At 40.7% G+C, this 17,569-nt stretch overlaps 2 protein-coding genes across 2 annotated transcripts in view; one reads left to right on the top strand and one right to left on the bottom strand.

The window, feature by feature from the left end:
* Window positions 1-2,497: 2,497 nt before the first annotated feature.
* Window positions 2,498-16,334, top strand: LOC121958115 (glutamate receptor ionotropic, kainate 5-like). Its single transcript, XM_042506987.1, has 4 exons — window positions 2,498-2,501; window positions 6,558-6,686; window positions 12,148-12,392; window positions 15,567-16,334. The coding sequence occupies exons 1-4, from the start codon at window positions 2,498-2,500 to the stop codon at window positions 16,332-16,334; spliced, it is 1,146 nt and encodes a 381-aa protein (XP_042362921.1).
* Window positions 16,335-16,609: 275 nt separating this feature from the next.
* The window catches only part of LOC121958114 (glutamate receptor ionotropic, kainate 5-like), an 80,925-nt gene continuing 79,965 nt past the window's right edge, over window positions 16,610-17,569 (bottom strand). The window contains 1 exon segment of the mRNA XM_042506986.1: window positions 16,610-16,649. Coding sequence (XP_042362920.1) covers window positions 16,610-16,649 — 40 coding nt within the window.

Below are 17,569 nucleotides of genomic sequence, written 5' to 3'. Positions count from 1 at the left end.
GAAATGTCCTAAAATCCTAGAAACATCCTAAAAACCTTGAAATGTCGACTGCTGCAGCTGGCCCTTGGGTTCCTATCATTTTGCAGAAGTTTTGAGTATCTTGAGTTGAGATCTCTCAGAAAGGAAAGAAAATAAATAACTGGAAGTTGAAAGTCAAAAATCAGAAAGAGTATCACATTGATACTCAAGAATTTTCCAAAAATATCAAACTTTTCATCTGAATCTTGTTGTAAACTCTGAATTCAAGACAGTTTTACATTTAAATTTCAGAATATCACTCAGAGCACAGACTCTGGCTATAATTTGTAATGAGAAAAGATTGCAGGTGTTGACACCAGGTGAATGCGTCTGTCGCTCTTGGAAACATCGAAAAAGCACCAACCCGCCCTTGTGTGTCCACTTTCTGCTCTGTTTATGTGACGTGTAATTGTGTTTCGTCTGCTGTCACATCACATATTGTTTGTAATATATTGAGGCTGCCTTACGTTTTGTCCGGCACCTTGCGTGTCAGTTCTGTTTTAGCTGTTAACCAGGTCATATTCTTTGTGCAGCTGCTGTTCTTGGCAAATTAAATCCATCCTGATTCCAATTTGGCTTTGGTCTGCTTTCGCCGGTGTCTGGCCTCGCCTCGTCATCTGCCTCAGACTTGTTTCTGGTGATAAGTGTTAGTGCATAGATTAGCATAGTTAATGGAGGAAGGAGGAACAGATGTGGGGAGAGGAGAGGGAGCAGTGGGACGGCGGAGACGGAGAAAAAAAAAATAAAATAGATGAGGAGTTTTTGGGAGAGCGGGCTGTCAGTCAACCTGCCTGTTAAGTGATGAAAATAAAAGCAGCACAATCACCTCGGTGCCCCCTGGTAGACGTTGTCTCCCATGCTAACTGCGCTGACTGACAGTGAGCGATTAGCATCAGCTTCAAAAGGGAAAATGAGAACTTGCAGCTGCTTTAAAGTGATTTTGGTGTTTGTTTTGTGGGAGTTTAGAGTTTGGTTCGTTTGCAGCCGACACTGAACGAGAATCTGTTCAACCACGACCACCATCGTCCCCTGAAGTGGTCATTAGTGGGAGGTCCCCTGAGCCAACAAAGTATTCATTTGAACCCAAAACAGGATCAGAGTTTTACCCGCTGTAACTGCATCACCACGCAGAAGGAAGCGTGTATTTATCCATGTATGAGATTCTCATGACGAGCACGACATGTAAACATTAATCTTTAGCTGAGCATAACGTTAGCTAGCTCAGTGGTGCTAGGTGAGCACGCAGCAGATGCACGCTTCCTTCTGCGTGGTGATGCAGTTCGCAGGTGTCGTTCAGTTGAGAGAAAATTGTTCTGTGGATTATTTTGAGCAAACGGGTCATGATTTCTAGAAAAAGAGAAAAAAAAGTATTTTCTGGTGCTTTGAGCACCATTAGTCGACTGCCATGTAGTTCCATTATATCGGAGAGAAGGAAGACGTCTCTATGGACGAAAACCAAAATAATCTAGACTGATAAAGAGCACTACACCTAAGAGGAAAAATGTGTGTTTTATTTTTGGGGTGAACCTTTTGAAACCTGGATTGACATCATTTGTCTCGTGCTGCGTTCAGATGCCTTTCACAAGCTATCTGACCCTTTAAAACCTGAACCCCGAATTTGTCTCATTTCTTTTGATAACATGGCAATGACAAACTTTACAAATATGACAATAAAATTACGTAAAATTTGGCCCCCAAACATAAAAAAAATAATAAAATATATAAAATAAATACATTTATATTTTAACCTTCTTCATATTTTCAGGTAATTTTCTTATTTATTTAGAATTTTTTTATTTTTTTGTTACATTTTTGGGCCATGTCTTGTTAAGACTTGCAACTCAACTTGGACAATAACAGTAATGACATTTGCGCCCTTTGACTTTTAAGAACTTTATACCGTCCACCCGAAAGCACAATTATCTGACGTCAGCACTATTTATTCCTGGCAGTCAACACAATTCCTCAGATCCACTGTGGCTGAACGACAGCATCAATCAGTTTGAAATTCAGAAACTAATGTTACATCACTGAGTGTCAGTTTGGAAAAATGATACCAAAGATAATTTTGTTTGCATAGAAAAACTACACCGTGGTTAAAAAATATTTTTACTCTAACTGGCCTTGTGTTTGTTGTAGAGCACAAATGTTTTTTAGGACTTGAACTAAAAGTTTAGTACTTGGGACTTGGGTGCAAAGTCTTGAGACTCACTAGACTCAAAACAATGACGAGGTCCCACCTCAGATATTCAGATCATTTCAGTAAGAGTAGCAAAACTGCAACATATAAAAAATGTTTTTTTTTTGTTACATGTAATAGCTTTGGAAATGCCACTTAGAAGTATGGAAGTTTGGAAGCAAAATGTACTTATAGTCTCAAAGGTAAAAGTAGATCTGCACACAAAAAAATTAACTCAAGATAAAAGCCAGGAGAGAGAAAAGTTTGTTTTGTCCTGAAGAGTCTGAGGTCCTGGGATATATGGGTGAGTAAATCCATCCATTTTGGAAAAGAATTATTACCTGAAGTTGATCATTCGTTGGGAAACTTGCCAAACAACGTATCAGACTTCACCGTGAAGAAGAGGAAAGTCAATGAATCATTCTGTATCTCTAAAATATGGAGTGTCTAACCAGTAAAAGTGTCATCATTTTGTAATAGACTTCAATGATCTTTTACCTTGAAAAACACCCACGCACTTCCTGCTGGCTGTCATTTGGTGAAAGTCATTGTCGCTTTTTAATGGAATAAGAAAGAAGATGAATGGGCGCGAGCAGCGGGGAGGAAGTGAGGACGAGGTGAGGATGAAGGCTTCATAATTTACAGCTGGAGTGGACAAAATATTAATGACAGGTAGCGATATGATAATATAGACTCAAAAATTACCATAGAGCTGAATCATCTTTGTGTAACTGGCGGGACTTCGGGGTCTATTACAGCGTTTCTTAGAAGGTCGATCCTGAGCTGAATCAGGTCTCAGAGCCGTACAGGAGGGTCCAGACTTTGACGTGTACTCAATAATGTCTTCTTTTGTTGTGGTTTAAATGTTGCTGCTGTACTGGGACTTAAACAGCAATGCGTGTGTGTGTGTGTGTGTGTGTGTGTGTGTGTGTGTGTGTGTGTGTGCGCGTGCGCGTGTGCATTCCCCCCAAAGCATTTAAGTGTCTAAGTCAGGGATACTCATCTTGCTTTGCTCGAGGGCCACTTTTTCAAAATGACAGGAGGCCAGGGGCCAGTCGCAGCAGCTCGGTGATTTTTGGACAATTCTTGGGTTTTAGGAAGTTTAAAGGATTTTAGGACAATTCTAAGATTTTAGGGCATTTCTAGAAATTAGGACGTTTCTAGGATTTTGGGAAGTTTTTTAGCATTTCAGAGCATTTCAAGGGTTTTGGGTTATTTCTGGGTTTTTAGCACATTTCCAAAATTTTAGGACTTTTTGGGGTTTATGATGTTTTTAGTATTTTAGGACGTTAGTAATCTTTTATGATATTTCTCAGATTGTTTGAGAGTTCCAGGATTTTAGGACATTTCGAGGATTTTGGGACATTTTTGGATTTCAGGACATTTCTCAGATTTGAAGACATTTCTAAGATTTTAGGACATTTCCAGGATTTAGGACATTTATAGGACTTTGGGGTGTTTCTAGAATTTCAGAGCATTTCAAGGGTTTGGGGTTATTTCTGGGGTTTTAGCAAATTTCCAGGATTTTAGGACTTCTGTGAGTTTATGACGTTTATAGTATTTTAGGACCTTACTGATATTTTATGATATTTCTCAGATTTTAGAAGAGTTCCAGGATTTTAGGACATTTCTATGATTTTGGGACATTTTTGGATTTCACCACATTTCTCTGATTTCAGGATGTTTCTGGGATTTTAGGATGTTACTAACATTTTAGGACATTTGCACAATGACAGGATGCCAGGGGCCAGTTGCAATAGCCCCATTTTATGACAATTCTCAGATTTTAGGACATTTCAAGGATTTTAAGACATTTCTCAGATTCTATGACATTTCTAAGATTTAAGATGTTTCTGGGACTTTAGGAAGTTTCTAGGATTTCAGGACATTCCTAAGATTTTAGGATGTTTCTAAGATGTCAGGACATGGGGGCGAAAGCTAGGACCTCTGTCGGGAGGTGCGGGGGATCCTCCACAGCCACTTTTTTTTGATAAAAAAGCTCTATTTTGCTGCTGGTTTATGCACTCTGGCACTTATGTATTCTACAAGTACAAAAACAAATCCCAGTGAATCATTTTTTTATTGTTATTGTGAATTAGAAAATGACTGGGGAGCCACCCAGGACCCTATTGGGGACCAGATTTGGCCCACAAGCAGTTGAGTATCACTGGTCTAAGTGATAGCCCACTTCATTTCTAGGAGACTGTTGGCGGCTGACACCATGCTACTAAACCCATTTAGGATTTATAACCAGTCACCAAAGGCAATGTTCCCGTGCCCAGAGGTCTATATTTAGTTTTGAATATAACAGAACACAGACCTCAGGTGCAAAACGAGATTCAAAACAGAAGCGGGTTTGTATGATTTGTATCAAAGATGCAGCTGCTGCTCCGTCTCTTTCTCTGGTCTCAGTTTATTAGCACACATGTGCTCACTGGGAGGAAATGTCAATGTAAAAAAACACAGAGCAGTAAAGAGCACGCTGTGCCTATTAGCTCAGCTCAACGCGTATTTAACAAAGGAGAGGCGAGTAGGTGAACTGTCAGCTTTACTTACGTTATACTTCAATGAAAAATTAACCTGAATAAAAGAGCTGTATGTGCCGGATGGTTTATTTAAGCAATGAGCTGCATGAGGACCATGATTGACAGTGATATTAGAGCAGCTAAGGGTTGTTGTAAGACACAATGTAGAGCAGAGTGTCTAAAACCCCCTTAGCTGTCCTAAAATCACCATAAACTACGGAGTATTGGATGTAGTTGCCCAGCTAGCAGCAAATGTTCCCCCAACATTGGATAACATTACCTACAAGTTGCAATAATGTTTTCAATAAAAACATTTGAACATAATGTGCAAACAATTTTAAGGATGTTTATCATTTCAAATAACGTTCCTGTAAGTTTAAATGCTGGCGAGGACGTGACGTTTTAACTGCAACATTCTGAGGATATTCTGGGTGATTGTTAAGAGGTGACAGATGATAAAATGTTCTTTAAATAAAACGTTCCCACAATGTTACATGAGAACAAAGGAAGCAACATTTTTAAAGCAACATGTTATTGAGGGCTGAGATTACGGACCTTTTTTTAGATGAAAAGGTGTAATGTGATGTGAAAAAAAAAAAAAATCTTAACGTTTTTTGATGTTGATAGAAAATGCTGCCCAAACGTTAAGAAGAACGTTCTGGGAACATAGAAAACTTGCCACTGAAAACGTTTCTTAAACATTCAGTGGTTGCATATAAATGTTCTCAGAACCTTTTTAGAACCAAATATTTCTAGCTGGGCACCACAATGTCACCCACTGGTTTCTGTTTGTTTTGAAGCCTCAAGATTGGCATTTTGGACTTTTGGAGCCAGAAGTGTCCATTTAGCTCTGCTGGCTTAATTAGCAGATAGAGAGAATAAATATTTAAAAGAAAGAAAGCTACAGTGCAATTTAAAAAGAACACACTATAAAGTACAATAAGTTACAAACTATAGTTTACCTCAGTGAGGTTGAGAGCCAGGTGATTACTTGTTCTTTAACCGTTTGGGACTGTTTCGCACATTTAATGTGCTTTTTTGTCTTCATTTGTTTTATATATATATAATTTTGGCTGTGTTCATGCATATGGTATAAAATTTGGCAAGACTGTGTATTTTTGTTTAATCTTTGAATTCCCAGCTCAGCTCCTCCAATAAGTCTAAAAAACGCTGTGAAAACAAAGTTGTTACATTCATACTGTTATAAGTTTAAAAAAAATGCGCCACTGAAACCAAGTCAAACCGCAATTTTTGATCCCACAGCCATCGAAGCATGAAAAAAACCCATAGTATTATTTTGGGTGTCATTCTGGGCTTTTTTCTTGGAATTTGTCATTGATGACGTCATTTTTATCATGTTCAGCATAAGGAGAAAATACAAGCTTTTTCCACTAGGAGCACTATCACAGTCAGTATTGCTGCAAATGATTGACATATCCCAGGCTGTGTTAATCATTAGAAAAAGAAAATCCACTTTGCATGTAGTATATTGAAAATGTAAATATACATTTTTTTTGTTCTTTCCATCTAACAACATAGTGACATCATGACAAAATCCTGGGATTTAAGCATTAAAATTCTGAAAACTATTGAATATTTGACATTTATGATTAGGACTGATATTGGTTAAGAAATTAAATCAGTGAAAATAGAAAATTATATTGATGCATAATATTTTTTAAAGCTCGATTTTGAAAAGCACATTTTTTGCACAGAGCGATATGACTGAGTAATATTAAAGAGGGCCCTAAGGGTTACATAAAATGTAAGATATTAACCCAAAACCGGACTGAATTTCTGATGCTTACTGACTCTGAGATCCTGTCCCTCCTCAGGCTCTCCGTACAGAGATGAGATCACTCTGGGGATCTTACAGCTGCAGGAGAGCAACAGACTGGAGATCATGAAAAGACGCTGGTGGGAGGGAGGACAGTGTCCCAAAGAGGAGGACCACCGAGCCAAAGGTGGGTGTCACACCTTCAATGGTATCTATCTTCACATTCTCTCTCCGCAAGAAAGAACGTGCATAAGTCACAACTTTTCGGGCTATTTAACAGTTATTTTCCGCCCCTCCCTGAATGTATTGACCTGGATATGAATTGACCCGAGTGGTGAGGACAGAGACAGCAGATGTGATATCTCTGACAAACTAAATGTCAACCTGCAGTTGTTGCTGCTTGTTTTTCATCCATCGTCGGCATCTGCCAGTATTTGCACAGTGTTATGGGATTACGGTGAATGATTGGCTCTTGAGGGATTTTGGGTAACTTAGGGGCTCAGCCACTTCCCGGAGAAAACATTACTGAAATGTCTGAAAGAAAATCACGCTGTCATTCACAGTCCGTCGTTTCAGTTCAGGTAAAAATGCTGAAAGCTTGAAAGAATGAAAGGAAATATTGGTGGCAAATGGTCTTGTGCGGATCTCATCTTTCAGGCTGTTCTCGTAAACTGTTTGTACGTGTTCTCCCAAAAATGCATCCAAATTTGTATACATCCCTCATTATCATGGGCCAATAATTTGTGCATAAACCACATATTTTGTGAGGCTGTAATCACGCTACCAATGTGCTGACGGGGAGTAAACAAAGAAGTGGTCCCAAGTGGTCTATCCCATACATGTACAAGTAAACTTTCCATGAACTTTGAGGTATTTGACATGTTTCTTTTCTTAAACCCAACCATAGTAACTTTACTTGCATTTACGTTAAGGATGTAACTTCATTCATGAGGCGCTTATTCGTAGAATATCACACTAACCACCTTTTGAACATACATTGCTATTTTTAATAAATCCATACCATCCTGGCATTTCAAGGGGATGTGCGGTATTTGTGTAAAAAAAAAAAAAAAAAAAAAAAACTCTACCCCCTTCTGTTGGTCTAACAAAAACACCTATTTTCAATTTAAAACAGAAAAATATAACTGCACGCCCTTTGAATTCAAGATTAAGACTATTCCAACAATCAGTAAATTCTTAATTCACAGATTTGAAAACACACTGGCTTCTGTCCACTGTCTGTCTCTGCTGTTGATGACTGGCTTTTTACTAGTCTATTAAATTTATCCCGACCACTTGCAGTTGCCATCTTTCCCAGCTCAGCTGCCTGTCTAACCTGTGGAGACTGACCTCTGGTGGTCCATGCTGTGCACTACATCGCCTTAATACAGCATTCCTCTATTTTGATGGTAACGGAATATCTAGATACCTTGGTATACTACCATACATTTATATGACCCAAACATAGTGCCAAAGACTTAGTATGGAGCCAACAGAGCACAATTATGTTATTGATTAATCTGTGAACTGTTTTTTTTTTTCCCAATCAATCATTTAGTTTAGAAAATGTAATCAAAAATGGACATCATAGGTTCCTAGAGCCCAAAGTGACATCTTAAGATGTTTTGCTTTCTTCAACCAACTGTCCAAATGTTTGATTTGCAATGATATAAAACAAAGGGAAGCTGTAAATTGTCTCCTTTTTGACATTGGGATGAAAATGTTTGTTAGACAAATGACACAAAGGCAAAAATTTATTCTCAGACTTGTTGATTAATGATTTGTTGACCGACAAATGTTTTTTTTGCAAAGGTTCAGTAGAATATCAAATAATGATATGACACAAATGCTTAGTACTGTTCCCAAATAAATGACCTTATTGTCATTGTCATTAATGAATCATTATTTGCTGAGTTTGTTTGACTGATTAATCCATTAATCTGAAGATCAGGTGAGATATGAAACAATGATATGACACAAGCGCTTGGTACTGTTCCCAAATAAATAACCTTATTGTCATTGTCATTAATTAATCATTATTTGGCTAGTTTGTTTGACTGATTAATCCATTCATCTTTTAGGCACTAAGCCAGGCAGCCTGACTCGGGGTATTACTCAAAACCAAAGAATAAAGCAAACTGCAGGAGCAGATGGAGCAATCATTAAGATGCAGAGCAATTACGGTTACCATGTCTGAATTAACATACAACACGAGTCTGTAAAGAAAGTCGCTCTGCAGGGAGAACGAAGCAGCCAGATGTGCTGCAGCAGAAGACGAATGGGTTGCAGAGAAGTATGAGATAAGAGTGGATGATACAAATAGCCCATGTCTTTTGAATCAACTGTGTTAATTTATTTTCCCATTAGGGACTGGGCCAAGCTAACATGAGGAGCTTTATTTTCCCCCTTTAAATAACTTTTTACTGAACAAAATGTCACACAACGGATGTATTACTCGAGTTCGATACTACACCCTAAGATAGCGCCTTTTTTTCTAGCTTCTGGGTTTACTCGCAGCCCACTGAATATGCACAGTGGTATTTTTCCTGCTGGCCCTGCTCACAAGTTACCACTTATCCCATAGAGTTTACATTGTGATAATGCCATGAATTTCAAATTGCTTTAGTTGGCTCAAGTTAAGTTTTACAAATATAAAACTTCCATGGTCCATGTTTGCAGTTAGAAGTGTCCTGTCAACAATTTTACACAAGTCTCTTTTATAATGGTAGTCCAAAGAGAAAATACTTTTTGGGCCAAATAGGATTTTGTGGCTGCTACTCTGTCATTAAACCCATTAATAAACACTGGCTAATGTTAGCCGTGTGATGCTGACAGTTATTCCTGTCGCTTTGTGTGTCCCAGGTGCAGCAGAGTTCACGCGATAGGCTGGATTTGTTTTAACTGGCTGAATAACAATGCCAACATGCTAATAACAAAGTTATTTACTTAGTGTTTTTACAGCTGAGGTAAAAGTACTGGACAAATGTTGACATGATGCCTGTGCTAGGAAAAAAGTCAAACGATCATCAGAGTTATCATAATTCATCCCAAGGCTAGCAAGTATATCCAAACCACATTTCATCACAATCAAACCGATATTTATTGACATATTTCACTTGAAACCACAAATATCAACCTGCTGGTGGCGCCAGAGAAAATGTCAGGGGATAGTCAAATTCTGTGGGATTCAACATCTGGGGACAATGATTTTTTGTACAAATTTCCACAGCGCTCCATACGACAGTTGTTGAGATATTTAAGTCTGAACTGAAGTGGTGGACAAGCTGACTGATAGTCCAAACACCAACATGGTACCAGCATCCCCACAGCTATTCCAGCTCATTCATAAGGTGTCAGATTAGACACATAACAGAACCGCCATCATTTTATCACCTGATATCATCTTGTTTTCCTGTCTTTTGTCTGCAGCAATTACAATGACTGAACGTTTCCATTATTGACATTTTCAATACATGCTTTTTTTTGTCTCCTGATGTGTCTCAGTGTAACAAGATGAGACAGTTTCTGTTCATCGACTTTCTCACTCAGATTATGTTTTTAGAAGCCGATCATAATGGGACTGTGAGTCCTGTCGGAGTATTGATCAGCTGCTCTGTCATCTGTTCCAACAGCTTTCTTCACTCCCAGAGCTCCGAGAAACAACGACACACAGCAGAATTATCTCTGTGTGTGTGTGTGTGTGTGTGTGTGTGTGTGTGTGTGTGTGTGTGTGTGTGTGTGTGTGTGTGCAGCCAGAGAAAATCAAGCTATTAAGACCCTGTTAAGACCTATTAAGACTAATCAAGTGTCTCTTTGTTGCTGATTATGCTGTATACAGTGTGTGTGTGTGTGTGTGTGTGTGTGTGTGCGTGTGCGTGCTTTTACTTGCTACATTGTGAGGACTGATGCAATTTTTTAACCAACAGAGTGAGGTCATTTTTGGGAAGTGAGGGTATTTTGGCCATTCCTCACTTTGTTTGTATTGAAATAGCCTCCTAAGGCTATACAGATGCTACGAACCACAGGTTGTCTCTTTTCCCCAAAATGAGCACCCCCCCCTCACTGTTTTACTCTCTAATTACCCCTACTTGGTGGTACACAAAATCTAAAGGGGTTTTATAGCGTAAGGGTACCATCTAGTGTCCAGAATTACTATTTCTGTTTTCATATGTGAGGAAGAAATACCAGTCCTCACCTTGTCTGCCTTTTTACTCAGTCCACACTAAGTGCAAATACAAGAATATATGTGTGTTTGTGCTGTTATTAATCTGTGTCCAAAATGTCCTCACACTGATAGAAGGGTCCTATAAAGAAAATCCTCCAAATTAAAAGCATTTTAGTCCTCTTTCTTGAAAAAGTTGTCGTTCTGTAACGCAGATCGAGGAGTCGGTTGTGGTGGTTGTTATAAGCTCGGGTGTTTCTAAGTAGTAGATGAAATGCTTCTTTTCTTTTGTTGTATTTTTCTGTTTTATTAAAAAAGTTAAGTGAGTGAGGAGACAGTAAACACACAGAGTGTCTTTTGATCATCTATTCCTTTTACACACTGGAATGGATCGTTGAATCTCTAATGTTTAAATAATTTATTTGCACCATAGACTGTATAAATATTGGATGTAGCCACCGTGACGTCACCTACTGGTTTGTAGACCATCATTCTGAAGCCTCAATTTTGGCATTTTGGTCTTTGCTATCTTGCCATTTTGGAGCCAGAAGTGACCATATTTGGAAGAAACCATATTTTGACTCAAAGACTTTCGTGACAAATCAAAGACAGTCCGTCACTCAAAGTGACGCTGCTCTTAAATATTCATACCTTTTGGCCTTAATAACATTTAAATGAGTGAGATATATAAAAATTCAACACCTGTGCAGTTGTCATGAATGTTAAATTTGTACCAGGCTGTAAACATGTTTAAATCTGCTGTAAAGTTGGTCATTTTAACATGGGGGTGTATGATCATTGACTTGATCTTGGAGCAAGCCTCAAGTGGCCATGTGAGGAACTCCAGGTTTTGGCACTTCCACACTGGCTTTATTATTCAACCTTGCAGGTTTCCGCTTGTTAAAGGAAAATGAGAACATCCGTATTGAAATGTAACGGTTTAGGCTTGCATTGTTTTTATTGACCTGGCCTATAATAAAGGCTAATCTCACTAATTTTGTAGTGCCACAAAATTGTGATATTTAGCCAATATCAATTGGTAGCCTATTAACAGGCATGCAGAGAATTAAAAAATAATAAAAAATCAGATTTTCTTTTAGGCGGATGTTGAGATGGTGTATCTAGCCTTGCTGAAAAAAATTGCTTCCTTTAGTTTAGAATGCATATTCAGAGATTGGCATACGCGTATGAAGGTGTGACAAATGGCTTATCAGCTGTTTACAACTGCCGAGACATTCACTAATATGTGCAACTTCACTGCTTTCTCTACGATACACCTCTAACATATGTTATTGATTTTAGATAGCAGGCCTACGCCAGTCACCTTATCATAATTCTGTTTTATTAACATACAGACGAGACGATGGTAAGAATAAAATTGGCTGTTGCACACTTCATGCATGCAATGGTATTTTGCGGTTTTATGCACATATTAGTAAATGAGGTGTACTGTGTTGTTACTCTGCTGCATGTTACTGTGTTTCAGGTCTCGGCATGGAGAACATCGGTGGGATTTTCGTGGTCCTGATCTGCGGCCTCATCATCGCCGTCTTTGTGGCCATCATGGAGTTTGTGTGGGCGACGCGCCGCACCGCCGAGACGGACGAGGTAAACCTTCATCATCACCCTCCTCCTCTTCCTCTCTCGTCCTCCTCCTCCTGCCCTGCCCCCGGCCTCAACCTCAGCTCAAACACCTCAGTAGGTCATCCGCCTGTGCGTCTGTCTGTCCATGTGAGCGTGTGTGGGTGTGTGTGTGTGTGTGTGTGTGTGTGTGTGAGAGCAGCTGGTGCTTTATTCAGAAGTTCTTCCAGCCTGCTGAATGAGAGGTGAACTTTAGAGCAGAGACGAGAGCAGATCTCCAGTGAAAAAAATAAACAGCAGATAGACAGAAAGCAGCAAACAAAAATACAAAGAAAGCATCAGCGGAGTTGAGAAACTGTTTTATTTTCATTGAATGCATTGTTTGGATTTGCCTTGTTTGTAAAAGTTTAAATCTCACATGAAAGCATTTGATTTTTCTAAATGTTTTTGTCAAAACTAAATCATGTTGCTGAACTGTTCCCAAATATAAAGCATGGGTATCATTTTCTAAATCATGATACCAGCACCAATACCAGTACACTTAAAGTGCGGCTGATACCACTGGAGTACTTCAACTGATACTTTTTGATGCCTCAGTGCTGGTGATAGGCTTTGTGTTTTCGGGTTGTCCATCCACACGTACGTTCACCATCACATTCTCCTAAATGCACTAGCTCAAGACAACTTGAGCGAATTTAATCTATTTTCACAGAAAACAGCCCCCCTGAGTCAAGGATGAACTGATTAGAATTTGGCGGTCAAAGGTCAAGGTCACTGTGAACCTGTCCATCATGAAGGCAATATCTCAAGAACACCTTGAGGGAATTTCTTCAAATTTGAAACAAACATCCACTTGGACTTAATAATAAATTGATAAGAATTTGGTGTTCAAAGGTCAAGGTCACCTTGACCTTGCATCAACTCATTCTTGTGAGTGCAGTATCTCAAGGTGACCTTGAGGGAGGTTCCTCAAATTTGGCCCAAACGTCCACCAATTTGGTGCTTAAAGGTCATTTTTGACAAACTTTCACACAAATTTTTAATTGGAAAAAATGATTAAATGATGACATTTTATATTGAAATGTCAGAGTTCGAGTCCAACATTACGTCATAACGGCCATTACTAAACTCCATAACTCAGGGACACAAGGGGAGGCATTCGGTCAGATACTGAACTGGTGACACTAATCTTGGGTGCCCACTTTGGGTGCTGCTGGGGGGGAGATGTGTCTGAAGCATGCGTGTTTTTTTTTTGCAGCCTCTTTGTAGCAAGATGCATATTTGAAGCATTGTCTATCGTCATTGCTACATTGAAATTATATATTCAGAGGGCCTTCAGGATCCCTGTCATTTTGACAAAATACAAAACAAATTGCAGGGAACTTTCTCTCAAAAATCAGCCAGTATGCAGACTGAAACTTACAGTTTAAAGGTCACAAAATGTCAGTCAGTGGAGCAGACCGAAACTGACAAGAAGGTGTGTCATTTTGTAGCACTCATGCACATGTATCTCCTCATGCTAAAATATTGATTAAAGCAGCTTTTAGTAGAAGCTGAAAGATGCTCACATAACGGCTATTAAAATTATTTAATTCAAGCCTTAACGGGAAGTGGTTTGAGACAGAGTTGTCTCTCTCCCTCTGTCTCTCTCTCTCTCTCTGCCTCTGTCTCTCTCTCTTTCCACAGACACATGGTATCTGTATTCCAGCAGTCAGTCTTCTTCAGTCTGTGTTTGTTCATTTGTCCTCTGCAGATACAGTTTTTGACTTTTATTCGCTCTTCATTTATCTGCCATTTATTTGACTTTCTGCCCAGACTGTTTTTATAGGACACATTATAGGACAAATTCTCCCTCTCTCTCGCTTTCTCTCTCTCTCACACACACACACACTCGCTCAAACATATTCAGTTTGAGGTGGGCAGCTGCAGAGCATTAACACACAGAGAGATAAAATCATCCAGAGCGTAATGTGTTCTTGCCTCTGTCATATATGAACACACACACATTTTCTCTCTCTTTAGCTTTTGTTGCCATAAACATATCCAGAGTTTTTCCAAAGAACTGTTCGAATACTGATGTTATTTACACAAATTCACATTAGTGCGTCAATATTCAACAAGTCAGAAAATGTCAGTGTTTTTAAAACATGCAAGAGCAGAATTACCATCTTTTTAACTGAACATAACAGAATGTTGTATTTTGCGTGTATGTGTGTGCAAGTTTGTGTGCGATTCACCAAAACACGAATGATAAAATAAAAAAGGAACTGTGAAAAATAATCACTAGAAATAAACATAGCCAATATATTTAAGTAATAAGACATGATGGGGATAAACATAATATTTTAGCCTTGTTGCCAGAAGAAAATGTTGGTATTGTATGCTTCTGCAAACCATGAATACATTTTCGTCTGTTTAGTATATGAGCTGACGCTCGCCTCTTCAAAGCCAGAATATCGCGGCATTATGTCACCTCGCCGTTCTGTATGTAAGGTACAGTCGTGGAAACGGGGGACAGAGTTGTCTCACTTTTAGTCCACCACAGGAAGTACCAACAGCGCTTAAACAGAGTCTGTATGAACAGGCCTGTTCTCACTCTGAACTCGTCAAATACGTCCGCTGTGTCAGTGCAGCGTACGAACGTGACGCCAAAAGCCATCGTCAGCGTCCAACCGGAGCGCAGCTGGATGGCGTCAGAAGAAAACTCACTCAGACAGAAGCGGTGACGTGGTTATTTTACGCCGGTGGATTGGCGGATGGTACCTAGTGTGTCCACAACGCGTACGGGCGGCGTAACTTGACAACACAGCCGGATGGAAACAGTCGTATTGCTCATGAAATGCTGACGGACAGCAGCAGGTAATAACGCTGACAAAGTGGCACCATGTGACGCGTTGGGATGAGAACGTGTTGGTGCCACCGAAGGCGTGACCTGGAGGTGAGGCGACTGCCAAGCTGCAGACCACTGTTCAAGACCCACAAACAACAAATCCAGTTGTTACTGTTTTTCCAGCAGAAAAAGCTTCACCAAAGCTGTTTTTTTTTTCTCTCTTCTTAAAATCAAATCGCGATTGTGTCTCCCAAACCAGGTATTCGCCAAAACATGATCTCATCCTGACCATGACCAGTTTCTTTCATGCCTTAATGTAACCACTCGGTGATGACAAAGTTGTTAAAAGTTTCAGCATATCGCTACATAATCTTGAGCGAACGTAACCTGTCCGTGGTTTGCAGAAACACGCAATGCCAACATTTTTCTGGCGATGGCTCGGATAGAGATGAAAACAAAGCAGGATTCATGTTTCTCCCTCCGTCTCCTCTCAGGTCTCCGTTTGTCAGGAGATGCTAACAGAGTTTCGAAACGCTGTCTCCTGTAAGAAGAGCTCTCGCTCTCGACGCCGCCGGCCTCTGAGCAGTGCTGGGGGCGGAGTCCTGCGTCACCCGTCTCGTCTGGCTCTGGCCACCCCGCGTCCCATCCGCCTGGTCCGCGAGATGCGTCTCAGTAACGGCAAACTTTACAGCGGCGCTGGTTCGCTGACCGGAGGGTTAGGGGGAGGTCTGGCAGGAGGCCCTGATTTGGGCCCGGGGCCACAGAGGCTCCTGGAGGACCCACTTGGCGCCAACGCCACCACCAGCACGCCTCCTCCCCCTCCTCCGGCGTCGGCTCTGGTGGCCCCTCCCGCCCCGCTGCGCAGCTTCCTGCAGGGCTGCAGCCATGTGCGAATCTGCCAGGAGTGCCGGCGGATCCAGAGCCTAAGGCCGGCAACGCTCACGCCTCCCCCGCCTCCTCCACCCTCCTCGTCCTCCTCCGCCTCCTCCTGCTCCCGGATCCCTCCCTCTGTGGTGACGCCTGGGCACCACCTCCGCCACAACCCCCATCACCACCTCCACTACCACCACGGCTCCATGTCGCTGCCCCGCCTCCCGCCGCCACCTCCTCCGATCCCAGCAGACAGAGCCGACAGCGACGGGGGCGGGGGCACGACGAGCCCGCGACGATCTAGTACCAAACCGCCACCACCGCCTCGGCCACTGCCTCCACCGAAGACGCCAACGCGGCCACCGACAGATTTATTGTCAGGGCACAACTGAGCAGAGGAACGCTGTGTGCGCCGTCATCAGAGGGGTCAGAAGTCACGGTTTTAAACCTTCAGTGAACTTTTTTTTGGCCACAACGATGCAGCTGGATCAAACCAAACTGGCCTGTCAGCAGGGGTGGACGGGAGAAACCATTTTGACCCATTTGCAGGGTCATTCATAAAAAGGACGCCACTTTGGCTCAGAGTATCATACCAGTGACCTTTTCACCGAGGTGGACGGACCAAACCACTCTGACCTCTTTGCAGGGAGGCAAAATCAGATTTGGATCAAACTGGCGGAGGAGTCAGGAGTGTTTGGACCACAGGGCTGCAGGGGACGGACAAACAGGAAGTAGACACCAGACACACTCAGTCCTCGTGAGGGGGACCCTTTCTCTTAATGTTTGAATATTGAACCAGGTGTTTGTATAGAGGGAGACCTACACACACACACAAACACACACACATACACACAAACACACACACACATACACATACAAACACACACACACATACACATACAAACACACAGTAGCAGAGCAGCTGTACAGTTATCATCTGTCAATCGTTTGGACGTCTCCGGAGGATGTAGCTGTTGTTGTTTTTGCAGACGTCTGGAAAACTGACCAACCGGTGCTGTGATCCACGAAGCAGAGACGCACCGAAGCATCAATACTCACCTGAAGTGTACCACACTGTGCCGGGCAAGGTCTTTTTTATTTTATTTATATTTTTTATTTTTTTATGCAGCAGTCAATTGACCACAAAAAGACGTCCCACAGTGAGAAACTGGACAGAAAAAAATTAATAAGCACTTCCTCCTCAAGTTTTTTGTTTTTGTGTAAAAAGTTGGTTAACACTGAAACTTGGGCAAATTGGCTTAATTTCTTTCAAAAACATTGGAAGAAGGTAATGAGAAACTTCAGACGAAATGAGCCAGAGATTAGTGAACAGTGCAAGAAAATACCTGAAAATTAGCACAAAAACAAACAACAAAAAAAGAAGAAAAACAGTCATGCATACGTTTTTTAAAAATCTGGGAAATGACGTACTTAAAAAATTATAATGATTCTGTACAATAAAATATTAAATATAATTATGATAACAATAAATATCTAGTTTTCTGGACATTTTCCCCAGTTAAAAAAAAAATAATAATAATTTTTCTGATCTTCTAATTTCTTGCGATTTGCTGATCTTTGCCAACTTTTCCCATGTTTTTTAAAGAAGGCAAACCAGTTTGCTCAG

The sequence above is a fragment of the Plectropomus leopardus genome, chromosome 18 (genome assembly GCF_008729295.1).
Source record: "Plectropomus leopardus isolate mb chromosome 18, YSFRI_Pleo_2.0, whole genome shotgun sequence".
Classification (NCBI taxonomy): domain Eukaryota; kingdom Metazoa; phylum Chordata; class Actinopteri; order Perciformes; family Serranidae; genus Plectropomus; species Plectropomus leopardus.
Note: the sequence above shows the minus strand (reverse complement) of the source record. Positions and strands in the feature narration are given on the sequence as shown.

Bases quoted from the DNA above. Each gene is read 5' to 3' on its own strand.
- LOC121958115 (XM_042506987.1), top strand. The intron at 6,687-12,147 runs GTGGGTGTCACA...ACTGTGTTTCAG, and splicing joins GGAGGACCACCGAGCCAAAG to GTCTCGGCATGGAGAACATC. The intron at 12,393-15,566 runs GTGAGCGTGTGT...GTCTCCTCTCAG, and splicing joins CTGTGCGTCTGTCTGTCCAT to GTCTCCGTTTGTCAGGAGAT.